Source organism: Emydura macquarii, unplaced genomic scaffold, assembly GCF_026122565.2.
Source record: "Emydura macquarii macquarii isolate MOO-44397 ecotype Brisbane River unplaced genomic scaffold, CSIRO-AGI_Emac_v2 contig_1230, whole genome shotgun sequence".
Classification (NCBI taxonomy): Eukaryota; Metazoa; Chordata; order Testudines; family Chelidae; genus Emydura; species Emydura macquarii.
The window spans coordinates 7343282-7369969 of NW_027131367.1; the positions used below are offsets into that span (position 1 = coordinate 7343282).

At 38.5% G+C, this 26688-nt stretch overlaps 1 protein-coding gene and 1 pseudogene across 4 annotated transcripts in view; both read left to right on the forward strand.

Moving 5' to 3' along the window:
- SMURF2 (SMAD specific E3 ubiquitin protein ligase 2) overlaps positions 1-26688 on the forward strand; it is a 94348-nt gene that overhangs the window by 54262 nt on the left and 13398 nt on the right. For 3 of the 4 annotated variants that reach the window (XM_067547342.1, XM_067547344.1, XM_067547345.1), the window contains 9 exons: positions 110-175; positions 3578-3662; positions 5303-5386; positions 8806-9008; positions 11831-11915; positions 17405-17563; positions 17792-17857; positions 23799-24003; positions 25775-25878. In XM_067547342.1, the coding sequence (XP_067403443.1) occupies positions 110-175; positions 3578-3662; positions 5303-5386; positions 8806-9008; positions 11831-11915; positions 17405-17563; positions 17792-17857; positions 23799-24003; positions 25775-25878 (1057 nt within the window). The remainder of the gene's footprint in view (positions 1-109; positions 176-3577; positions 3663-5302; positions 5387-8805; positions 9009-11830; positions 11916-17404; positions 17564-17791; positions 17858-23798; positions 24004-25774; positions 25879-26688) is intronic. The other variant, XM_067547343.1, reaches the window with a different exon arrangement.
- Positions 12647-12793, forward strand: LOC137152945 (U1 spliceosomal RNA; annotated as a pseudogene).

Below are 26688 nucleotides of genomic sequence, written 5' to 3' on the forward strand. Positions count from 1 at the left end.
TCCAGCAGTTTTAGGATAGCCCATGTCTTGCTTTTATGGTAGTTCAGAATGTGCCTTAAAAGCAGCAAAACAAGATGTGGTTAACACTAGCTGTTTCCCGATTTTATAGATCAGAGGTTGGACCTATGCAAACTTGGGCCAAATGACAATGATACTGTTAGAGGACAGATAGTAGGTAAGTGTGGATTTTTGTAGTTCAATTGGAATTTTGTTTTGAATTGTACTATTCGCTTCTAGATTCTTTTTTGTGCACTATATTTTGTGAATAATAATGCTTTTAAATTTGATAGCCATTGCCAAAGGCCTTTGGCACCTTAATGAAAAAGGTATGTGCGTACACGCGTGCGCTCGAGCTTATGCACACAGAGTTACAAAGAAAAATAAGGCCCAGAAGGCAAAGTAGTGTTGAAATGAGGCAAACCAGACAATAATAATAGTAATAAAAGAAAACTGTCTTGAGCTTTGCCCTGAAGGAGGTAACAGATGAACTCTGGGGCTAACTTCCCCTGAAAGCCCAACAGAGCGGAAACTGTTGACCCCTTCAGGTCACCATGCAAGACATATTTACTCTAGGTTTTGCTCAAGGATGGATACCTGACAAGGAGTTTTGCTGTAACTGGGGTGAGTTCTTCTTTGAGATGACTTCACCAATATATTTTGTATTTTGATGGGGGGTTTTAAATGGTCTTGCTTCAATATCAGCTGCTGTGTGATTCAGTTCCTTGTTCCTAAATTATTTAAGATTTTAAACATTATACATAACTCCTTGAAAGCAGACTCATTGGAAAATAAGCAGCCACACATTTAAGTAAACATTCTTCTTTTGCTGCATTCTGAACTTCATTCTGAGTAATTTTAAAGGGCTGCCCTGAGTAAAGCACATTACAGTAGTTCAGCCTAGAAGTCACCAAGATGTGGCTCACTATGCTGAGGTCTGTATTTTTGTGGGGGAGTTGTAATCTAGGAATATTTCACAGATGGAAAAAAGATCTGTGTCTCTTCGTGTTTAGCTCCCGGGCATAACATCTCCAAGTAGCGTACCTGATACAGCCTGCCAGGAAAATCTCTACCAGCAGACAAGGCAGCCAGGCTGCAAGTGAGGGCTTCCGGATGTTTGTTACGCTCCTCAAAAATACTCTGACTATTGATACCATCATTTTATCTTAGCTAAGTTTTAACCAGCTATTTTGCCTCCCGTCTGCAGTCTTCGTGAGGTAGTAAGATAGGATCAAGACAGAGGTGATGTAATAGGATTGGATGTTGATAGATACATCGGTATCATTAGCACATTATTAATACTGCAGTCCATGCTGACATATCAGTTTTCTGTGGGGGTTCTCACTAAACATGATGATAAAATAGACACTTGTAGTAGCTCCCTTGGTGCTGGTAGAGTACCCATAGCAACCAACTGAAACCTTCTTGAAAGCAGCGTTCATATCTTCCCTGAAGTCTGTTACGTTTGAGCCACTAGTGCTTCCCTCTGTAAGAGTAGTCTTTGTACATGGTGTTTTGAGCTGTTTGCTTTAAAAAGGCCTTGCGTCTTCAGTGCTGCCTCTAACTTGATGGATACTCAGCAAGATTCCAGAGACTCCTACCTTTTTCTGTTGAATATTCATTGTTTATCTCCTTACATTTTTCTTCACTGATACAATTTTGTTTGTTGAACGGGTCCAGGTAAAACTAGGTAATTCTGGTACAATAGCTAAAGAGTTAGAGAGATTTTTAAAAAAAAATCAAAATAAATTGAAATGAATTGGAAGTGAGATTAGCTTTATAACAGGTGAAATGCCTGAGTTAAAGGATGGAGTAAAATTGAAAAGCAAATTACTCTATTTCAATCTAATTGGTATCTTCAACAATTGATTGTCTAGGAGAAGAGGGACACTTTGGTGTATACCTTATGGCTAAAATTTCAGGGTGTGTACCTTAAACTGGGAACAGAGAACGGGGAATCTTGTCTGTGGTTACCTTCAAAGGGGGAAAAAGAAGGGTAACACTTTTGGGTAGTGGATACAAAGGGCACCTGAACTGTGTCTTAATCTTGCAGCTCTCTTCTGTGCCACCATTTTATTTCTGTTGTGGCGGTGCAGAAAAATGAGTCCTTACTCATTACAAAATGAAGCCGTCCACAAATTTTGGTCCTCACATAGGCAAAGAGGAGGTAATTGTTTAGTTTCATTTTTATCTGTGTGTATTGCTTGCTTACATGCAACGACATGAATTTGCAATGTGTAGATTTGTTGCAGAATAGAGTAAATCAAGCATTCCCTGGCGCTCTAAAGAAATTAAGGGCTGTCCATATTTCTCTCTAATAAAGATCACTCTGTAAATTTGGAGCTCATAAAAATTAGTCATTAGTACTGTCTAGAAATGGGGTTAATGCACACAGATACTGCAAGACTCTTTATGTAGCTTAATTAGTGTCCCAAAATCCTGAACTTCAACACACCTTTTGGTTCAGAACTGGGCCTCTCCTTTGCAGAGGTTGCCAATAATGCTAAATTGTCTTGTGGTTTTGTGATATGGGCAAATGCCCATTTGCGTCTAGATTAAGGCCATTACATTTATTTTTGTTTCATTTGTGAACAGGATTTGAACGCAGGTGCCAGAGATGAAAAGATGCATTCATGGCATGCAGCCAACAGAAAACAATACTTTATTAAGTTTCATACTTGACTAATCTCTTAAACAACAACAAAATAAACAAAATGCAACCTGAATGTTCAGCTCAGACAATTTTTACAAATTGCAATGTCAGGAACAAAAATTGTCCACAATACCTGTGATTTCGTAACTTCAGTGAAAAAGTTTCTGGCATAGAAACAATGTTTTAAAATGTTTGAGACTGCAACATGGAATACGGTTTTAGTTTGTTTATACATTTGTACTGTAAGTAATAAGACTATTGTTCTGATAAATGCTTTTGAAATAGATTTAAACATTTAAGTTATGTATCACTAATATTTGAATGTTAGCAAAATGTAGTGCTCATAGCATTTAAACTTTGCCTTTTTTTGTATGTGCTTTTTTTTTTTTTTTTTTTTTTTTTTTTTTTGGTCATGAATTTTCACTTGCATACATAGTTACTAGAAAAAAAATTTAAACCTTATTGGAAACTGCATTTTAAGACCACTTAACAGGCCCTGTCTTGATTGCTGTTTTCCATTAGAAGTGTTCCTTTTCAGTTTCTGGTAGAAGTCTGACACTGGCATAGCACCATTCCACTTGCTCTCCTAGACATTCTGCATGAGGTCAGCCACCCTGTTGTCACCAGCCCAACTGTACAGTTTTAAGCTTTGCATAGGGAAGATAAAAATTAAGTATTTCAGATTTAACTTTTTTCCCCACCTTAAATTATGCATTTATTCATGAAAGGTGGGTTTTTCAAAGTAGCATGCAGAGATTTAGCTGTGTGGAACCATATAGCCTTTATTAGATATGTAGGGAGGAAGATAAAATTCAGAAAATGGTTTAACTTGACCTTCCTCTAAGTTGTACCATCCCCTTCCAAATGTAATTGTGATGCGGATCCTGTTGCAATATCTTTAATAATTGCCTTTTAATATTTTAATAGTAAGTCTTCAATCCAGAGACCGAATAGGCACAGGAGGACAAGTTGTGGATTGCAGTCGTTTATTTGATAATGATTTACCAGATGGGTAAGCTAACACCTATATGCACTTCGTAGTGAAAATACAGCACGTTACTTTTTAACCTGTGACGTGATGAGAAGTAAAAAATAGATCAATTTGTTTTTTAAATATTTGTAAATCTACCTAAGTTTTAATTTAGGAGCTGGAGACCTAGAAGTCATGGCCTACAAGTCATTGACTTACCTGTAGAATGTACTTATTCAGAATGATTGATTGCTCATAGTGTGAGTGTTGTCTGTTTGTCCATTCAGAGAGGGAGAGGAGCGCACGTTATTTCAGTGAGTGCATGAAAGTATATACCCAAGAAACCATAGCAGGTTTGAGAATTACAGAACAGATAATTGACTTACATGAATATAATGTAAATCTAAGTTATAACTACCATTCTTGAACAGCCCTGCTTCACCCACAAGATAATCTAGTAGGACCCAGTGCCCTAATTCTGTACCCGGAGTACTGTGAGAGCATACCGAAAATGTCTTCTGTAGAGAGATACTACATTGTAAAAATGGGGATCTCTTCTTTTCTCTTGTAAATCAAGAAAACAGTATTGTTCAAGGTAATGGAAGCTGGTTTCAGGATACTTTTTTTTTCTCTGAAAAGCTGATGACATCATTAATACTGAAGCAGTCTCAGGAGTTCAGAAAAATGTTCTGTTTTAGGTTCTCGGGCTAACATCAGCCTTTGAGGAGGAAAGACAATACTGAAGTGAGGCTTGGCAGGGAAAGACAGGCAAAAACTTATTTTTCAATTTTCATTTAAAAATGTTATCACTTTTAAATCCTAAACCACATAGTAGTGTTGCTAGAGAGTCTGAAGAAGTTTTCAGAAAATTCTCAAAAGCTATGTAATTCACTGTTAAATATTTTCCTTCTAAATATTTCTTAGTTAACTATATAAATGCAAAGCTGGTTTAATCCTTAAAGAGAGAAGAATTTGTAATGGAAAAACAAAAAGAAAAGGCCTAAGGACGACTAGTAATTTTTATCAAAGGAAACTGGTGTGTAAACTGTGCCTGATAGTTAGTTCACAAAAAGAGAGGTTGATTGCACCAAAGAATTTCTGGTGCTTCATCTTAACTTGTTGCCCAACATTTGTAACAAATGCCTAAATCATTAGTGGTTGAACAGAATTTTAAAAAATGCATGTTTCAGGGGAAAAGGTGAAGAATAAGTATATTGCAACAAGCTCCTATGAAATTAGAGCAATTTTATTAGTTAACATAACACAAAAATCTGTTTCTAGGATGTTTCATTTTTCATGAGTATAGATAAATTTTGTTAATCCACTAGATTTAGTAGAAATTCTATTCAAACAGAGTTTATTATAAGCAGTTGTCAAATAATAAAAAACGTTCTCAAACATAGAATACTTGTATTAGGAAACTTGTGGAGTATTTGGAGTTAATTTCAATTTGAATAGTTATTGGATGTGAAGGTACAATATTGTAAATGATTTGTCTGGCTATAAAAGGAAAACATTTTATTAATTCTGAGAGTTGAACTTTCACTGTTCAACTTGTTCAGCTACTATGATTCATAATAGTATCTGTCTTCCTGATTTGACTGTTGTGTTAGAAACATTTTTGTGCTCTGGTTTCCTGGAAATGTCACTCGTTGCCTTATCTCTCAATGTCTGAATTCTAGTTGGGAGGAGCGGAGAACTGCCTCTGGAAGGATCCAATATTTAAATCACATTACACGGACAACTCAGTGGGAGCGACCAACACGGTAAGAAATTATAAAACGTGACTACAGTGGAGTTCACCTGCTGATCAAAAGTACTGAGCACCCACAGCTCTCATTGGGCTCAGCAATCCCTGAAAATCAGGCCCCAGATATTTTATATTCTCACCCTTCCTGCTTAACTCACGGGAATCATTCCAGCTAGATTTCTCTGCACTAGTCTTCACATCACTGATTTCTGGTAGATTTTTATCACTGTGGGACCCTAATAATGCCAATCTTTGCAAAGTGGGCATTATGAAAATGGGATTCTGACTGGTTGGTCAGTGTTGTCTGCAGATATGCTATAATTATGTGGATCAGAACTCTTAAGCTAATTGTTACAAATATGTAACCAGTTTTTGAAATCAGTATAATCAACTCCACTTATTATAGTGGTCAGATTTGTCAACCTTCATTTCCTCAAACCAAATGGACTTCTGCTATTATCTAAGTTGTAAATAGTCTGTGTGTTTTCTTCTAGAATTTTTTGCAGCCCCTTCCTGACTTCTCTTTCTTCCTCAATAGCCCTTATCCTTTGGAAAAGTCAATGTCCATATGGAATAGATGGGCAAATCTGACTTTAAATGACCTGCAATGTTACGCTTTCAGTTCTACTGTATGTTTGCATTTCTCAATGGAAAGTACTGGCTATTTATTAATTTTATTTATGAATTTATATTTTCCTGATTTTTACAAAGTGTCTATCCTAAGTTCTAGACACAGACGTGTATAGTAGAAAAAGAAATACGAAATATGTCCCTAGTTTTGTACTGTGGTGTGTATGAGTAGACCACAGTGCTTATATGAATCGCCATTGACTGCTTAGGAGGTTCTATGCAGGATCATTGTACAAACCATAATGTTTATAATCCTTCACTAACCCAGACTATCAAGACCAACAGTTTCTACCTCACATATCCCACTTACACTATCCTTATCTGATACCCTTCTCAAAAATCTGGGGGGGACAGACAAGCCTTGTAGCATACCCTGAAGTTCCACATGCTCTAATCCCTCCACTTACCCCAGTGACCTCATCCCATGTCCTAATCTCCTTTACATCTACTCTCATTTTCTGTCTTGCTCTTCTCTGTACCCTCCCACTGTCCTCTGGCTCTTGCCCTCACAATAGAAACATGCTTTAGTCTCTCCCATATTAAAAACAAACACACACACACTTTGCCTCTCCAACTACCACCCTATCTTCCTTTCATCTCTGTGCTCTTTCAACATGCTATTTACACTTGTTGCCTGGAGTTCCTCTCCTCCAATTCCATTCTAGACTCTTTCCATCCTGACTTCTGTCATTGGCATTCAACTGCAATCACTCTTGCCAAAGTCTCTAATGTCCTCTTCTTAGCTAAAGCTCAGGACCACTACTACATCCTCCTCCTCTTTGACTTGTCAGCTACCTTTGACACAGGAAACTATGCTTTTCTTGAAATCTTGTACTCACTAGGTTTCCTTGACTCTGGACCTCTTGTGGCTCTCCTACTATCTCTCTAGTCACTCCTTCAGTGTGTCCTTTTGGAGAATCCTTCTAATTCTCCCTCCAACTTGGGGGAGGAGGAAGGGATCCAAGATCCCCTTCTTCTCTCTTTACAGTTTATTTCTGGGTAATCTCATCCACAAACACAAATTCAACTTTCATCTCTCTGATGACTCCTAAATCTACCTCTCTATTCTGGAATTGTCTCCTTCTCTGCAAACTAAAATCTTTGCCTGTGTCTCTGACATCTCCTCATAGATGCCTAGCTGTCAGCTCAGAATAAACAGAGCTAAAGCAGAGCACCTAATCTCCCCTATCCCTGAAGTCCTCCCAGCTACCTCCTTTCTTGATCACTGTGGGCAACACCAGCATCCTGCCTGTCACACCCCAAGCTTGTAACCTGGGCATCCTCTTTGACTGAGAGGACTAGATCCTCCCATCCATGCTATGTCTAAATCTCGATGATAGTTTTTCTGTATAACATCTGTAAGATATGGCCTCTTCTATGCATTCACATAGCTAAAACTTTCATGCAGGCGCTCATCATCTTGCATCTCACTGCAACATCCTTCTTTCTGGCCTTGACAAATGCAGTCTTGCCCCACTCATGTCCGTCCAGAATGCTACTGCAAAGATCATTTTCCTACCTCATTGCTTTTATCATGCCACCCTTCTCTTTGAATCCCTTCACAGGCTCCCCCTTCTTTATCGTATCAAACATAAGCTGCTTGTATTTACTTTTAAGGCCCTTCATAGTCAGTCCGCACCCTACCTGTCATTCATTCACTATCAAGATGTCAGCACTCACGTCTGATCATCAGGCCATGATGTCAGGCTCCATTGCCCACTTTTAAAATTTTCAAATGACATCTACATTCTTTCTCCTGTGTTGCTCATGCGCTTGAGAGGAACTCCCCATAAACGTCAACACAGTTGCATCATTATCCACATTCAAATCCCCCCTGAAAAATCTCTTTTGCCATGTTGCCTACAAAAAGCTTGACAGCAGTTAGACTGCTAATGTGCGTAGACTGCTGCCTATTGTTCTGAGCAATATTGTCTAATTGTTCACTTGTGTGTTTCTGTCCATCTGTTGTCTCTTGTCTTATCATTAAATTGTAAGCCCCTTGGGACATGAGCTGTCTCTTCACTCCATATCTGACTGTGCCTAGTGCCATGGGGTCATGGTCTATGATAAGGGCCCCTAGGCACTATGGAAATACAAATAATAAATAATAACAACAACCTGCTCAGGTAATGTCAGACCGGGGGGAAAGGTTCCAGAGTGCAGGCCCCTCGCTAAAAATACCCTACTACCAGCCCCCTGGTTTTTTTAAAGTGTGTGTGTGGAGGGGGGTGTGCTAAATCAAGTGTTTCACATAATGTAGACTGTTGCAGCAACAGAGAGCAGCAATCTCTAAAGTAGGCAAACTCCATAACAATTTGAGCTAAAATGAACACCCTGAGTTGTATCTGGAAGCTATCTGACAGCCAGCGCTTATCATTGAGCCACAGGCATAATGTGCTTCCTGCAAGAGGCACTGCCAGGCCCGTGGACTGCTTCACTCTGCACTAACTAACATTTTCAAATGGTCTTCAGAGGTAGCACATGTAGAGCACGCAGCGGTAATGAAATCTCTAGATGACAAATGCATGAATAACTTAGCAAGGTCTACATACAAAAGAGTAGTTTGCTGCTTTATCAAGCAGATCCCCCCCAAAAATAAACAGTCTTGGACACAGCTGGTATGTGAACAGCTCTCAGATGTTTTATGAAATTAACATGAGTGATTTGTTTCAAGCACTTTTAGTGACTGATGCCTTTATCTATTTTATGTACCTCTTGTTTCATAAAGGATAGATGTGGTGGTTGGAGAGAATAATTTCCTTTGATACAGAAAGCAAGTAATTGTTTCTCATTACTTTTCAACAGACCAGCATCTGAATATTCCAGTCCAGGCAGACCTCTGAGTTGCTTTGTGGATGAGAACACACCAATTACAGGAACAAATGGTGCGACATGTGGACAGTCATCAGATCCCAGACTGGCAGAGAGAAGAGTCAGATCTCAAAGGCACAGGAATTACATGAGCAGAACACATTTACATACTCCTCCTGACCTGCCTGAGGGATATGGTACGTCAGTTAAAAATAGCGTGACGTTATTCCAGTCCTTCTCTAAGAAATTGGGTAAATGAAGTTCCCTCCTCCCCAGTTTTTTGTAACTTTTTTTGATCCTCTTTCTTGGATAACTGGTTAAAATGCCGATCTGTTTGGGTTATAACTTTGACAAAGTCTTAAACTTAAGTTTGGACTTCAAATGATAACCTTATTGTACAGCAGTCAAGAAACATGTCATGAGGGAGGATGGAGTACCTCTTCCCATTCCATCATTCCTGTGCTTTGTTCTCTGGACAATTGAGTGACATTTCTATACATTGGAAATGGATGCTTCCATGCACTATTTCCCAACCATGTGAAGAAGTGTGCCAGATGGAATCCATTAGTGAAGGGCAGACAAAAATAACTGCATTTGGAGCTGTTGAACTTTTCTTTAAGACTTTTGCTGTTCCCAGAATATGCATTTGTTTCCATAGTAGATTCTTACCAGAGGGCACTTAAATGATTGGACATTAATAATGTACCAGATGTATTCATCTGCAATTGAGCATTCTGTTCAATGGGCAAATTTACGTATGATTTGTGATGAAGTTAAAAAAAGGACTTTGATACACTTTATGAGCTCTTAAAATATCAAAATTAATTTAAATTTAAAAGCATAATTTGATTCTTTTAACTTCTATACCCAAATTTAAGTGGCAAGGGTTACCTGTGACTTAAGAGAGGAGGGAAAAACTCTTACAGTTTTTTAAGTTTGCAGCACTAGAGTTCGATACAACTCTCACTATGGTCAATGGGTGTCTTTCCCCTGATGTCAGTGGGAGTTGGATCAGCCCATATACCAGCAGGTTGGAAAGCCCTCCCTTATATTTTTTTAGTGTGTAGATGATGAGAGATAAATTGCAAGTTAAGAACTAGAAAGGAGGAAGCCTGATGTCAGTAGAAACTTGCATTACAATAAGATTGATTAGAAAGAAGCTGGAAAATCATGGAACCCATTAAAAATCATATGGCTGCCTCCCCAGCTTACAGATCTTCACCTACTTTCCATAGTACTTAAAAAGGAGGCCATCACTACCACATCACAAGGCAGTGCATCCTAATGGATGTAGTATTGAGCCAGGACTCCGAAGACCTGGATTTTATTGCTGGCTCTGCCGCTGGAATGCTGGGTAATCTTGGGCAAATCTGTGCCTCAGTTTTCCCATCTGTAAAATGAGGGTAATGATACTGCCAAGTGCTTTAGATCTGTTGATGAAAAGCACTGTGTAAGAGTGGAGTATTATTGTTATCCTTTGATCACGTCACATATTTTGTCAAGTAAGATATAGTGGATGACATAAGTAGTTAAAGTCTGCATTGTAATGTAGCTTTGTGCCTCAACACTCCCAAAAACCAAGTGTTTTTAGCTATTCAGTAGGTTTAATTGCACTATTTGAAGTTTCAGTTTTTAAAATTGTTAGACTTCTGCCACAGCTGAATGAGCCCTTACCCATGTGGTTATAACAGATACTCACACAGTTGTAAGTGTAGCCAGCCAATTTGATTCTCTCATAATACTTATAAAAATATTTAAACACAGAGATGATGTTGTAATCTCATTAAATGTCTAATGTTTTTAGTGGAAGTTTCTGCATTTGGTGTGGTGTTCCACGTTATCTAGAGGCTTTTATAGGATACTACCAGCTGGTGGTAGAGAAATACCTGTGTCATGCATAATGACTTGTTAATTACCTAGATATCTGGGTCAAGGACATGTGAATCTACTCTTCCAGGAAGTGGAATATTTTAAAGTAAAAATTGGAATATTTAGTAGTTGCTTTGAATTTTTGGTCCCTCTCCCCCCCCCCCCCTTTTTAAATTTTTATTTAAAGGCTGCATTCTTGTCAAATTTTGTATCCAGCCTTAATCTTTCTACTGTACAACTAGGGGAATATTGGAATACTTTTTGTTTTAGACTAATTGAGAAACTTTACCACATTTATAGTTCTGGAAGTCTGATACAAAGACTGTTTTCAAAGGTTTCCACAATGTTCAATTGCTGATATAACTTGTGTTATACGCTGCTTAATTAAAAAAAAAAAAACAGTTTAGCAAAAAGCCTGATATAGGCCAAGTCTACACTAGCGAGCTTACAGCAGTGTTTTTTTTCACACCCCTGAGGGACATAAATGGTAGTGTAGATACGGCCTTAGACCCCTATAACAATACACTTAGACCCTATCTACATGGGACTTTTACTCCTGGTATAACCATGTAATATGTGCTAGTCTAGAATTTAGACTCTGCCTTAAAGCAAGTAAAAGCTCAGTGTAGCTGAGGCTTTATTATAAAATCCCATATGTAGATTCCAGAAGAAATTCCAGAAGAAACAGAAACCTTTGTCTAGTGAACTGCAAAGAAAAGATACTGTTCTCCCATCCACAAATTGTAGTATTTTTCCAAAACTCCAAGATTGTAGAAAAATTGTTCCACGCCTCTAGCAAAAGGAAATATCTAAAAGCTGTCAGATTGCCAATGTTCAAGGCTTGCTACTATGCTATTTGACTCTGATTTGGATTTCTTAGTTGGATGCCACATGCAACCTGCCCAGCCTGCTGTCAGGAAACCTAACTCTCTCTGCATAATAATCTGATGACAGTACCTAGAAACCCTTCCATGAAAAAAAATCTGTTTCTTTAACCACATTGCTAGAACATCTCTTCTTTTGAGCAGGGCTGTTTGGTTAGTAATTTTGTCTATAATCTTGTAGTATGAGTTGGACGGATTTTTCTCTTTCCTTTCACGCATGTTTGTCTTTCAGGTTGTTCTTACGTTTATTTTCTCTTGATTAACAGAGCAAAGGACAACTCAGCAAGGTCAGGTCTATTTCCTGCATACTCAGACCGGTGTGAGCACATGGCATGACCCAAGAGTACCAAGGTCAGAGAATAATTTGTCTTTATTGCCATATGAGGTCTTAATTTAAACAGGACTCTCTTAAAATTGCTTGTCCTCCAATATTACATGACTGAATGTTACTTAAGAGAATATGCAAATTAGCTTGATAGATGAAACACTACTCCCCTCCTCCCCCCACCGGCCTCCTCCTGGGCTGGAATCCAGCTTGTCATTTTAACATAAGCTACTCACCAAAATAAATTACACCCCTTGCATCAAAATCTAAGACTTCAAAAATTCTTGAATAATAGAAAGTCTCAGAGAATAAATTAAACAGTTTTTATGAAAGGAAATATAGTACCTGATGGTGTTGATATCTGATATAGCCACAAAGATTATAACCAAGTCTTCTTTTTATCCCTAGTAAAATAATGAAACACATAGCAGAAGATGGGAAAATCACTAAATATGTAGAGTCAGCTTGTCAAAAGTTCTCAGCTCCCACTGAGAGAAATGGGAGCTCCCAGAAGTTCAGTAACCTGGCTTCTTCCTTTAGATATCTAAATGAGAACTAAGCTCCATAGAAGATAACTGGATCATGAGAAATTAGCAGCATACATTTGTTAAATGCAAATCTTGCCAGACAAACCTGATTATGTTTTGTTTGCAGACGAGCCTGGGAATTTAAATTCCTAACTCTGCTGGACATTAAAAATTGTGGACTTAACAGAGAAACTGGTTTTCTAGTTCATTACAACAATTTGTAACATGCTCTGCTGCCTGGCAGGGGAGATACCATAATCATGAAGGTGGTTTTCCCAGAGTGAGACTCATCCATTGCACTGTTGGTGTGCTTACCCCTGTGATTTCCCCAAATGCAGGAAACTTGACTGCATAATTTGTGGTAGTGGAGTACTGTGTTGGGGCGGAGAGTGGGAACCGGAATCGTCCTTTGTCCTATAACTTCAGAGGTGTTAAGTGCCCCTTCATTTTAAGTGATCTCCTACAACATATGTGAACCCCGTGTGTTTAACAATCTGTCCCATCTTGTATTTAACTGCAATGGTCTGGTTACCTTCTCCAGATTTGAGGAAGAGCTCTCTGAAGCTTGAAAGCTTATCCCTTCCACCAATAGAAGTTGGTCCAATAACATTACCTCACTCATTTTGTCTCTCTAGATTATTTTGTTAACGGGGGAAAAAAAAGATTTTTGAAGTGAATATGGCTAGTGTCTTCTATGTTTAGATTTTAATAATGCATTGGTCTCATGAAATCTTATGGTCTCAGAATCAAAATAATTCAAATTGGCTTGGGTTTGAATACTAGCCCATGATTTAAAACTAGTTGAACTGTAAATAAAGGATAATGAGAAACGATGGGTTTTGGAGCTGAGAAAGGTGTGTAGAGAGTTACTATAGGATTTGGTGTTAGATCCCTCTTCATTAAATATCATTCTTTAATGATCTGGAAGAAGGGTGCAAGCAGCACATATATAAAATGTACATATTATACTAATTTGGGAGGAAATATTATGAACACCACTGAGGACAAGGCAATAATACAAATTTTGCTGTTTTGAGCATCCCTTACAACAGCAAAATATGATTTAACTTGGAAAATGTAAGCTAATACATTTTTGTAAAAAATATTTTGAAACACTGATATTCAATAGGATATAGAAGTTGTGAAAATGGAAATGGTAGGATACACCTGCTGTGGATAACAGATAAACTAGGCGTTTGTAATAGTCAAAAAGATCCAGTGTAAGGCTGTGTGTACGGGGTATTGTGTAATGGAGCAAGAGGGAACCATTCTTTTTCTAGTGCTCTGAGACTGTTCCTGGAATATTGTGGTTACTTCAGGGCATCTCATTACATAGACAAATGGGAAGAAGTTCAAAGAAGAGAACCAAATTGATAAAAGGGCTAGAAGGGATTGATTTGATTCTTCACACACACAACAAAATATGTACAGCTTGGTTTAAACATTTTAAAAGGAAGATAAATCTGAAGTGTACAAATATCAGGAGGAAGAGGAATATAACTAGGAGTCTTCGGCTGTCCTTTGTACTCGACGATGACTGTGGAGGAGGGAAATCTTAACACGTGTTAGCTCGGCGATGAGAAGCCAGTCCAGCATTTGAAATAAAGCCTCTGTGACAGTTTGGGCAGGAGAAATTGGAGTGCTGCTTGATAGTATGCTGTTGAAGATGGTGCTGTTGATACACTGCCTCTCTGTGCATGTCAACTGCCTGGATAGACTCATACACTACATATCACCATTTACATCTGTCTCTGGCAACTTCTTCCCAGTTCTCTGTGTTAATATTTGGTTTCTTCAAATTCCTTTTCAAAACCTCCTTCTAGCGCAGCTTTTGCCCTCTTGTATCACGTTTCCCTTCCATGAGTTCACCATAGAGGAGAATCTTTGGGAGCTGATGATCTGGCATACGGACAGCATGACCTGTCCATCTCAGCTGTGAAGCTGCTATAAGTGCCTCAACACTGGGCATGCCCCCTCTTCTCAATGCCTTGGTGTTTGGAGCTCAATCTTGCCATTTAATTCCTAGAAGCTGCCACAGATGTCTTAGTTGTAGGCTTGTAAGCTTTTTGATATGTCGCCTATATAGACATTTCCTGCCACAGAGACTTTACCAGTTATTCCATCATGAAATTCTTGTATTATTTGAACAAATTGTTCCGGATGGCCATCTAGTTTAAGCAACCGCTATAGGGTTTCTCTATCCACTGTGTCAAAGACCTTGGAAAAGTTGACAAATATACAAAAAGGCCTTGAAGTTGCTCAGGGGCCTTGCTTTGTAATTTTCTCATGGAGAAAATCATGTCATTGGTCGATCTCTTTGCACAAAAGCCACTTTGACTTTCAAGAAGAACACTTTCTGATATATGTTTTAATCTGTTTAAAATAATTTTATCCAGGATCTTTCTGGCAACTGATAACAGAGCTATGTTATGATGATTATCGCAGACAGCCCTTTCACCTTTTCTTTTGTAAAAAATAACAGTAAGAGCATCTTTGAAATCCTGAGGGAACTCTTGCTTTTCCAGGAGTAATGAATTAGTTAAGAGGGGAAAGAAGTAAATCACAAAAATATTCCATATATTGGTAAGATGTATTCAGTCCTGGAATGGTTTCTTGAGAAATGGAGAAGCTGAATTTTCTTGACATATTTGAAATTGGAGTAAGAACTAGAAAAATGTGCTCTGTGGAACAAATTCTGCCTTGTCAGGGACATGGATAGGATAATCCAATACATCTTTCTATCTCCACTTTCTAGATTGTTGAGGTTTATTGTCCCACTCATGAAACCACACCCCCATGTCCGTAGAGAGAGAGAATTTTAGTTTAAAAAATTCCTTGTTAACACACTAGAAAGCTCTTTAAGACTATTACCTCTTAAAATCTGCAGATGCTATTGTAAAAATGGCATGTACAGCCCTAAATTGTCAGCCAGCCCTGAGATTTATAAGAAACTTAACAACTCTGTGGGTGGCTGCTGCTCATGTTCATTCCCATGTAAATGGATGTTGGGTTACCAGAAGTAGATAAGGTGTTTCAAAACCATAGTTTGAAGAATAAAAATTAAAGGTTTTAGTGAAAAAATGACACTTTTGCTGTGTGAAATACTACTCTTGAGACAAGAAAAGAACTTTTATTGTGACATTGTCCTGAACCTTCAGGGACTATGGAGAAGATTTTCTAAAACACAAAAGGCAGTTCTGATGCCTTAAGTATCTGACGCCAAATTGCTAACTGCCATTTATGCTTTTAGAAAATCTTTCTCTGCATCACACTTTCTATCATTTTATATGTCACCTGGGCAATGTGTTATCTATATTGCTGCTTAGAACTAGTTTCCATTTTCTACACGGGGGACGTTTTTCAAAATATAACTTAATTTACCCACTGCTCTTTATGCCACAGCTAGTTGAAGTTGCAAATGAGAGCATATTGACATTTAGTGGTTTGTGGGTGTAATCCGGTGTCTTAATGTCTACTTCCATCATTTTGCCCTGCCATCATTTACAATACAGATTGTTCATGCAAGAAAGGAGGGTTTAAAGATCATGCCTGTAACCTATATAGTATACTGCCTGTCTCTTAAACAAATCAGCTTCATTGTGACTGTTCAGGTTGGGAGTGGGGAGGGAAACCCAAATTCTAGACTGATGGCAGAATATAACAACACTTATATTCAGCCATTTTTTATTTAATAGATTAAATTGAGCAGCATAAACCTCTCAAACTAATTATAATATAAAAGACAGAAACTGTTGTGTGATAGCAAGAGGTCAGTGGATCTGCAAATTAACCATTAAAAACTGATTTGGACAAAAATCAGATGCTTTGTCCAAATGCTGTGGAGAAAAAGGATTATTATTTGCTAGGTATTTATTGCTCCATTCAAAAGGTGACTTACTAAAGAGATTTCCTTTCACTATACTTATTGTAATCGTGTAAATTCTTTCATATATCCTGTATCAAAATACTATTTTGTAACTATTTACAATGTAAAATGTAACATATATTACAGTGATACCAAAAGCAGTACCTCTATGCGCATGTCCTACAACAAGACTGTACAAGAGGTATATAGTAGGAGTGACTGTTTTCTACATTAGTTGAAGACTGCCATTGTTACAGATGTTTCAGAATTGGGGCACTGGATCTTTTGCAAAAGATACTAAATTCCAGTGCTTAAAGATGCAGCATAATAATATGTTTTGTAAAAAGTTATAATCTATGTATTTGGGGCCAAACCGTTTCATGAGAAACATATGCTCTACTTCCAAGCATATCAACAGAAATTGAGCTAGCATACCTAAAGGTTGTGGGGGAGAGAGGGTGTTTTATCATTCCTCAGAAAAATGATATGTAGTTTTAAAAAAATCCCAGTACTCATCTTAAATAAAGTAACCTACAATGCTGCTTGCATTCTTCTTGCTTCAGTAGAGATTACCTGAGACCACTTAATCGCTTACGTAAAATACTTGTTAAAGAGCTGTTCTTTCATCTAATTTTTTTTTTAAATCAGTCAAAAATGGCCTGTGGGTTGGGCGCATATCCATGCATAAATCTTCATGGAAAATGTAACTAGTTAGAAATGTAGTTTTGTTTTATGGGAGTTTTTAAAATGTGATTCAGAGTTCCTTAAATGACTATTATTATTTTAAAACCTGTTTATTGGTGCAACTCCTGTTGGCAAATATAGTGGCAACTTTTATTTTTGTTTTAAGCTTGTATTAAATTAGTATCTCATTAATTTATTTTGTAAAAATGAAGATTATGTAATAGTTCCTTTTCTGAGGCATGTGTAGTGGGGTGTGTATGTTTTCATTTTCTTTGGTGGGCCGGCCTGTACCTTGGGAGTAGAGATTCCAGCTGAACAGATTAAGTTTCTGAAACAATACATTTTCTCAGACTTCATGGAATTGTTCTGTTACATTTACAGTTGTTTGGCTCAGAGGCCAAATGCTGAGGTATTTTTCATTTTATATTTGTTTTTGCAGGGATCTTAGCAACATCAATTGTGAAGAGCTTGGTCCTCTGCCTCCTGGATGGGAGATCCGTAATACAGCAACAGGCAGAGTTTATTTTGTCGACCATAACAACAGAACGACACAGTTTACAGATCCACGGCTATCTGCTAATTTGCATTTAGTTTTAAAGTAAGTTAGAGAAGTGTCCAAAACAAACTGAATTTAATATTAGAATAAGGTGACTCGTGAGAGTGCTTGATATAAGCCAAGGTGCATTCTGTCATTCTGTGTTATGTAAACTTTCTGCATTGGTATTTAATTAACACTCTCTTGCAGACATCTGTGTATATAACATAGTGTATATGAGAGAGCTTTGATTGCTGTATAAATATTTTAATCTCTACCACCCTTCAACAGGGGCGTGGCCACTGTGATGTCATGGGGGGGTAGGTGCCGTCCCATGGAAGAGATCTGCCACCCCAGGTGAGATATTGTATAACAGTGGCATTTATCCAAGGGCAGTAGAAGTGGTGCCCGCTGTACTTTTTGCATTGTTTTCTGATCTTAATGCTTTAATCTATGGGGTAACAAAGTGATTTTACAAAAATGTAGATTACATATTTTGTCATCATTTAAAATGAAAAATGGATGCATTGGGCCAGGGAGCAAGTAGCTGGCTATCCTTCTACAATTTGTCAACCCCTATGTTCAACCCCAGATCTCTAATAGTGACCATTAGAAACTTTCTGAACATAAAGAAACATTCATTGGAAATGAAGCTACTGCTAAACAAAGAGAAAAATAAGAAGAGTGTTCATGATGTATATTAGGTAATATGTCCCAGCATTTAGAGTCTTAAGCAAAACCTCAGTCTGGGTATTTTCAGATACTGCCTATTATTAATTATTATTATTATTTTATTATAATATAAACATTAAGGAATTCTGGCTTTCATTTTCATTCTTGATGTACTCATTTCACATTGGAGGTGTTTCTATATCACTAAATATGGAAATCAAAAATAATACAAATGTTTGTTTTTGTCTAGACACAGCTATCAACTTGTTCAGACGTTGCTGGAATCTTGACTCTGTTGTTTCTCCCATTAATACCTTTTTAAGGTCATTGTGTCAGGAAATACCTGCACAGCATTAAGTAGGTGTTGAATGGAAGAAACAGTGAAGAGCTGGGTGGACAGAGAGCCATATAAAAGCAGGATAAGGACTGGAGGTGTTGAGGAGGGATGGCAGTAGGTTTTCTTAAAGGGAGTCAGGGTATGTCTACACTTAAACTGGTACAGCAGCACACCTGCAGCTGTGCTGCTATACTGCTTCAGTATAGACATTGCCTATGCCAAGAGAAGGGGTTCTTCCATTGGCACAGAGAATCCACCTCCCCAAGAGGTAGTAGCTAAATAGACAGAAGAATTCTTCCTGTCTACCTAACACTGTCTACATAGGGAGTTAGGTCAGCATAGCTACGTCATAGGGATTGTGGATTTTTCAAACCCCTGAGAGACGTAGTTATGCCAGTAGACGTTCCCGGTAGACCAACCTTCAGTAATTGGAAAGGAGAGCAGAGACGAGTATGTCAGGAGCCAGCAGGTAGAAGAATCAAATTAGGTTTTGAAAACATCCAGAAAAACTTAGGTTACTTGTGCCATCACCTCAAAGTTGGCTAGCTAGTTTGGGGAAACAGCTTCTTTCCAGACAATCCACATCTGAAATGTAGTGTATTGAGAGAGAATTTACCATCATGAGAAAAAATATTGTAAATGTTTTGAAGACCATATTTTTGTGTGTTTATGGGCATTTTACAAAAATCTTCATAGTCTAGGTTGCTGGCTTCTTTTTATGAACATGTAACTTTTTTATTAACTTTGTTTAGATTCCTTGTCTCCTTAGCTGCCTGCTGACATTGAAACTGAATTTACTAGGGATACTTTGGGAGCTTGCACACAACCAACACGCACAAGAGATTAATTTTTATATTTGTAGAAAATTCAATTAATTGGAATATATTCAGTTTAAAAAAAGAATATTCTGGTTGGCAGAACCTCTGTTTAGATCCACTAGTTGCCATTTCACAGATATTTACAAAATAACTATGACATGGTGGTTAGCTGACATTTTATTGTGACTTACAATACAACTAGCTTTGCATCAGGAAAATCCAGTTTCACTTGCAAGCTCCAGAACCATTTTACACTTCTTCAAGCTGTAAGACCTATAACAACATGCTTAAGCTTTTCATTTGTACATCTGTCTTTCATTAGGAAAGGATTTTAGAAATTCAACCAACAGTATCATCAGCAAAGTCTGCAGCCTGATAAATCTTCTGTAATGTTTATTCTTTTATTGTACCAGACAGGATATGTGAAAGTGATTCTCTCTCCGCCCCTTGCTCCCATTTGCTCTGAAGAAAAAACATGTCATTTGCCTTAGGCCTGAAAGATTTTGTAAATTATCTGAAAAATAAAATATTATTATTTAAGAGGGATGGGTGGAATTATAATTCTAAATCCAAAAATATAACGTAGGGTTCAGTTCAGATGATACTGACTTTTCAGAGATGCCAGTTTGCCCTGAAGGCATTTATATATAGTAACCTAATTCTGTTTAAAATTTTAATATTGGCCCAGAGTTACTGATAGTTTTCAAAGCTGAATGAGTTAATTAAATGCTTCATTAAGTATATTACTTTGGAAATGAGTTGAGCAATTTTCTGGTGACATAAACATTGAAAACTAACTATGAAAAGGAGTAAGAAACAAATAGCAGAATACCAGCATCAACAGTTCAGTAATGGTAAAAGAATGTTTTTATTATTTTAAGTACTGCAAACTATTTAGCTAACACTTCATTGTGATTTGTTTTTGGTCTTATTCAGCTGTTACTATTTTATTTTCCTCCCTCCATTCCTGCAGCTATTTTAAAGAGTTGTAATTTGATGCATAGTTCTTAAACTCATGCAGATTTCAGAGATTACTTACTTTTCCTTTAAAACTGAGATTAATTGGCTTTGTGTCTACGGGGCTGCTATCTTTAGTACAGTGTATAATATTACCTTGTCTGGTAGGCCTAATACAAGGGATGTTTTTACTGGCTCACCCTTGTGGAATTAGAATATGCAGGAAATGAAAGAATGCTTTTCTTTTAACTTCAGCATCATCAAGAGTTATCCTCAAGTATATGGAGTTCATATTTCTGTTTAAACATGAATCCTATGGTCATATGTCTCATCATGAGCAAAAGGATAGTAGTAGGTATAGGTATTGGGTGCAATACAAATACATAGCACTGATGATGCAGGACTGGATTCAGGAGCTATTTGGGGACTTTGCTTCAAGGACCATTTGGAGGTGGGCCTTTAGGCTGGTCTATACTAGAAGACTAGGTTGACCCAGCTAGGTTGCTTGGGGGTGTGATAAATTCACACTCCTGAGCAATGTAGTTAAACTGTGTAGACAGCGCTAGATTGAGGGAAGAATTCTTCCATCGACAGAGCTACCACCTCTTGGGGTGGTTGTGCCAATGGGAGAACCCCTCCTGTGAGTATACTGAGTGTCCATACTGAAGCACTACTGCTTCACTTCTGTAGCCTTTTAAGTGCAGATAAGCCCATAGAAATGGTTGTCTCAGTTTCTTGGGAAAAAATGGAGAGAGAAGTAGAATGTCCTGCACCTTAGCTCTCTCAAGTAGCTGGCTATAGCAGGGGTGTCAAACATACGGCCCGCTGGCCGTTTTTGTGTGGCCCGCAGCCCCTGGAGCCACCGCCGAAGAGGGGAGGATGCGGCAAGGTTTGACAGCAGCAGCTCCGATTCCGTGACTTGCCACCGAGAAGAGTCGCCGCCTCCTCCCCTTTTCTGCGGCAGCTTACGGCGTCATAGCTGCCGCCGAAAATGGGAGGAGGCGGGGAGTTTTTTCGGCGGCGAGGATAGCACCGGGAGTTGCTGCCGAAAAGGGGCTGCTGCCGCGCCGCCGAAAAAGGGAAGATGCTCAGGTACAATTTATTAAAATGTGGCCCGCCATCATCAGCGAGTTTGACACCCCTGGGCTATAGAGTAGCACTGAGCTGTTGCTTGTCTTCCTCATTAAATGATTTTAGTGCCTCTCTTAGGTTAATGGTTTTAAGATAAATTGTAGCTTAATTGTAAATAAAACCAACAATGGTCTCTTTACAGAGGTATTTTTTCAGTTTAGATTTAATTTTCTTCCTTCACCCCCAAATTATTGCTCCTGGAGATTTCTTTGTATCTGCTTCTCGCTATATTTTAAGTGAAGCAGTTTACAGTTTATTCTGAGCAGATTTAAAATGGCAGAAGGGGAAAGAGAAATTCCACTGATACCTGTTTCCTGAATATTTTTTTCTTTCATTTAATCAGCTTGTGAATTAAGTTAAGGTTACTTTACAACATTTATTTGATACAAAAATGGATCCTACTAGCCTAACAAATTATGCAATTATGGCTGTCATTTTGGGTACTATTAGCAGATAATGGTTAATAAGTTCTGTGTTCTAAATATTGGTGGTAGAACTGAATTTAAGTCCATTATCCCCTCCTCAAAACCTGTGGGCTAAAAGGGAATATTAACATTAAAACTCTTTATTTTTGTTTTAGTGATTTAGAATGTGCCTATTACAAGTGTTTCTCAAACTGTAGCCAGGTGGACTACTTTGCAACTGATGATTGTCTGCAGTGACCTTTCTGTTTTCCTCCTTGTTTCACCCGGCTAAATTGCATTAAAAGAAAGGGTTCTGTAATAATAGAATGGCTACTGAAACCATGGAGCAAGCTGGGATTTTCACTTTTAACAGCCAACCCTGAATGTTCCAGTGGTGAAAGCTTCCTGGAAATGAGTTCTGGTTGGCCATTGTTCATAGGACGCTTTTGAGCAGATCATGTTCAAAACAATCAATGACTGAAATATATTCAGGTCTAAAATTATGCATGGTTCTGTTTAGTATTTTTGGTGTATGAGGTTTGAAATATCATTAATAGCATTCAACTGAAAAAACACATTCTGAATTCTAACCTTCATTATACAGTACATTCAATGTAATATCTTCTGCGTTCCACACAAGGCTTTTTGCTGCACAGTTCAAGTAAAATGGACCTTTTTTACACTGTTGTGTATGTCAGTGTTTCTCAGATGATGGATCACAACCCAGCAGCAGGTCACTGGAAGGTTCCATATGGGTCGCTGGCCTGGTGCTCATGCTTGCCTGCGGGGCTGGGCCTGATTCCCCGCTCCAGACGTTGTCACCTGGCATGAGAGATTACAGTACCACCGAGGTTTGGCTTGGCCACCTCGCTGCCGTGACAGAAGAGTGGTTCTGTGGCCCGGCGCACCAAGTCAGAATGCCCAAAGTGGGGAGCTGGGCCCAGCCCCATGGGTTGCAAACTGCCACTGTGGGGTGCATGCGGGGCAGACTCTCTGTCTAACCTGCCCTCCCCCCCCACGTGTCCTCCCATCCACACTGGGCTGGAATTAGGGTTACAGTGCTGGGGTGGAGGGTGATGCTGCAAGTGGTCATTGCCCCCTCAGTAGGGTGAGGAGGAGGGGGCAGAAAAGGATGCTGGCCTATGATTTTGCCCCCCTCCTGCCTCCCATGAATTTGGACCCTGGATGGGTTGCAAAAAACAGACAAAATGCAGTTGGTGGGTCACCTTACTAAAAGGTTTAGGAACCACTGATCTAGAACAAACAATATCCACTTCCTGTGTGCAAGATGGGCACTTTCACATGCCTGTAGCAAGATTAATTCATGTTTGCAGTCAGAAGTTAGCTTTATAAAATCCCTTAGAATTGGTAGTAAAAATACGTGTTTATCTGTGCCAGTTAGTCACATGTGAACTCCCTACATTCCTGTGGCCCAGACTAGTCCAGGTACAAGGGACAAGGTCCTTGCCACGCTGCCAATACAAACATCTTTTTGTAAGCTTACTTTTTTTTCAGACAAGCCATTTAAAACAGACTGTGGTATTGACTGTAGATTAGAGACACGGTGTTTGGCATATCCCTGAACTTTAAAATGGAGGAAGGTAAAACATGCAAAGGAAATATGGAAATGGTATTTAAGAAATTCAGTGTCAGCAGCTCAGTGGTAAAACTGAATGGATAATGCTTTATTATACAGTGCTATAATCCTTTACGTACTTTGTAGAATAGCACTAATGGAAATAACAACCCCTAAAATCAGCTACTTGCCAAGAAAGACAGAAGCATATGTCTTTGGTCAGGATAAAGTCTCTGGTTTTTGTTTTTTTTTTACTGAAACTAGACATTTTTAATGTAATTACAATAGTAACCATATGTAATTGAAACTAGTTTTGTTGTAAATATTAACATTTTAAAATGATCTGAGAAGGAAATGGGGGCATGTGACTTAAGTTTCTGAAAACAGCTATGTTTATTTCTAGCCGTCAGAACCAACTTAAAGATCAGCAGCAGCAACAGCAGGTAGTATCGTTGTGCCAGCTTCCAGATGAGGCAGAATGTCTGACTGTGCCGAGATATAAGCGAGACCTAGTGCAGAAACTCAAGATTCTGAGGCAAGAATTGTCACAGCACCAACCCCAAGCTGGACACTGTCGTATTGAGGTCTCTAGGGAAGAGATTTTTGAGGTAATCTGAAAATAAAGAAACTCTACCCATTTTTAAATGAGGGAGGAGAGTGAGTAGAAGAGGAAACTTTCCACAAGGATGGTTCTGGTATATGCTGGGATAGGAGCTGAGGAGAGTGTATAGATAATCCTAGATAGGATGTGATTTCATTTCTTTCCTGGAAGCGAAGGGGAGGGGCAGTGTGTTTAGGATAGGGGAGGATGTAGATAGAGCTAAATTTTCATTCTTTTATGAATCTAACAGGTAACTTTACATGGCATTCATGTTCAATGTTTTAATTACACAGTATGTATCTCAAATACACATTTCTGCAGATTTTTTAAAATCAGACCATTTAAATTCATGAATGCTCAAGGCTGCTGAATGACAGGAGACACCCAAAGTGCAATGTTCTCATTAGAATTTTGCAACATTGTTTTGCTGAATTAATCATATGTAGTTGTGATTCTTTGGCTCATTCTGCAGTGTTGTCTGCTTCCCTGAGAAGTTAGTCATGCTCCCCCCTTCTCCACCATCTTTTCACTTTACCTTCAATTTCCAAGTTTCCACTTTATGGTCACCATTTATTTACCCAAGCAGGATTGGACGAGTCTTTCCTTTGAAGACTCGCTCATCACTCCTAATTAGCTGGAAGTGGGGGGCTGCTGTGCAGTAATCAGACATACCAACTCACAAATTTTTCATGAGAGAGACAATTTCTAAGTAAAATTAAGCCCCACTCATGATCTCGGGATAGAACTCTCAAGTGTCAGGATTTTTTTTCCAGCTGCAACTGGGGAAAAAATAAAATCATGACATTTGAGAGTTCTATCACAAGGTCATGAGCGAGGCTTAATTTTACTTAGAAATTGCTGTCAGCATGCCTCAGGCAGCCGGGGCTCCTGCGGTTGTCCCGTTCCAGTACAGGTAAGTTTCTAGCCTGCATGGCTGCAGAGGAGAGCACCTGAATGGCTCAGAAACCAGAAGGGAAATACAGAGAACCCACAATTCATTGTCTTAAAAATAATGAGGATTTTTTTAATCTCATGATTTTGAGGGGGTCTGACTCGTGATTTTCTTATGGTGAGGGTTGGCAACACTGAAGTCCCTTGGAGCCTGTGTGCTATCTCCAGGGGATCATGACATTGCTTATAAACAGAAACTGTACATGTGTTTTAATTCCCCGTTCTTCAGTCTTTCTGTACACAAATTTTCTTGCAGTAGTGCCTGGGTGTTACCTGATAGAGATGTAACTCTGAAGGTGTCCCAATAGCAGGGGGCACCCAGTGCTTGCAATCGTTGATATTCCTTAATGCTCCCTTGAAGGTTTGTTTTTGCCCATGTTTTGTCTTTTCAGACAGGAGAAATGAGCCCTTATATAGCACTTTTATTTATCTCCAAAGCAGTTTACTGACAATTATAGCTTGTAATTACTTGTAGAAGCTATAGACCAGTGGTTCTTAACCTTTCCAAACTACTGTACCCCTGAAGCCTGAGTCCCACCCCCACGGGGCTGAGGCATGTAACTTAGTTTCATGGCGCCCCTGTTGCTCCAGGCAATTGCCTTTCTTGCCACCCCCAATACCAGCGACCCCTCTAAAACTGTCACAACCCCCAGGTTGAGAAACACTGCTATAGACAGACAAAACAAAGAGAAATGATCCCTGCACATGACAGGCAATTTATGGATCCATGGCTTGTCTAGCATATCTATTCTAGATATTCCAGAAATAGTAGTAGAATGTCTATCCATAAATAGCCGTGAATATGACTGTGGATGGTGTGATTGCAGGAGTCTTACAGGCAAGTCATGAAAATGAGGCCTAAAGACCTATGGAAGCGATTAATGATAAAATTTCGTGGAGAAGAAGGTCTTGATTATGGAGGGGTTGCCAGGTAAGCAAGAAAACATGACTTGAACTATCCAGTGTATTCTGAAGCCTAAAGCTATCTGGCTTCTAAGTACTGTGTCTTTTAAAAGTCATCTTTTCAATGTGTGTTCCACTAATAGCTTATATGTCAAAATGGTATCCCTCAGTTTTCTGGTATTTCTCTAGAGCAGAAAGTCTATCCCAACAAAGGAATTAATCTCTTTTAAGTAAAGCACCAGGAATCTTGCAGATCTTAACATAGATGCATTTTAAATGTGAGACATGTTTCTAGTAACTCCACTGAAGATGTAGGGTTTTTTCCCCTCTGGTTACTGAAGCTTAGATATCTGAGAGTTTACACCATTAAGGACTAACTCCACCTTGTGGTAAATTTCTGGTAATAAAAGTGAGTCTAATGTAGTTTTAATGAAAAATCTTGACTAGGATTTAAAGTCAAATGTTAGCAGTTGTTAGAATAGGGAAGTAAAGCCTCTATGATCTATAGTCTCTCTTAATTATTTACTTGTTTAAAAAACACTTTTTTCCCGCTGGTAGCAAATGTTTCAGTTTAAACATCATTTTAAAAGGTTTTGATGTAACAGTTACAAGTATTTTAATATGTGAAGTCCTTGATGCTACTGTAAAATAACCTAGATGCTACTGTAATACAATCATAAATATTAATCTGCACAGCCTTGCTGGCATATGGATGTGGCCTGTGAATGAAATAAGCTTTGACATAGAAGTCTGTTAAATTCTAAAAAAACACATAAATTGTGAGAGTTGCAACTTTCATTTATTCTTCAGCATCCATCTGCCCCCCCAAAATTGGGTA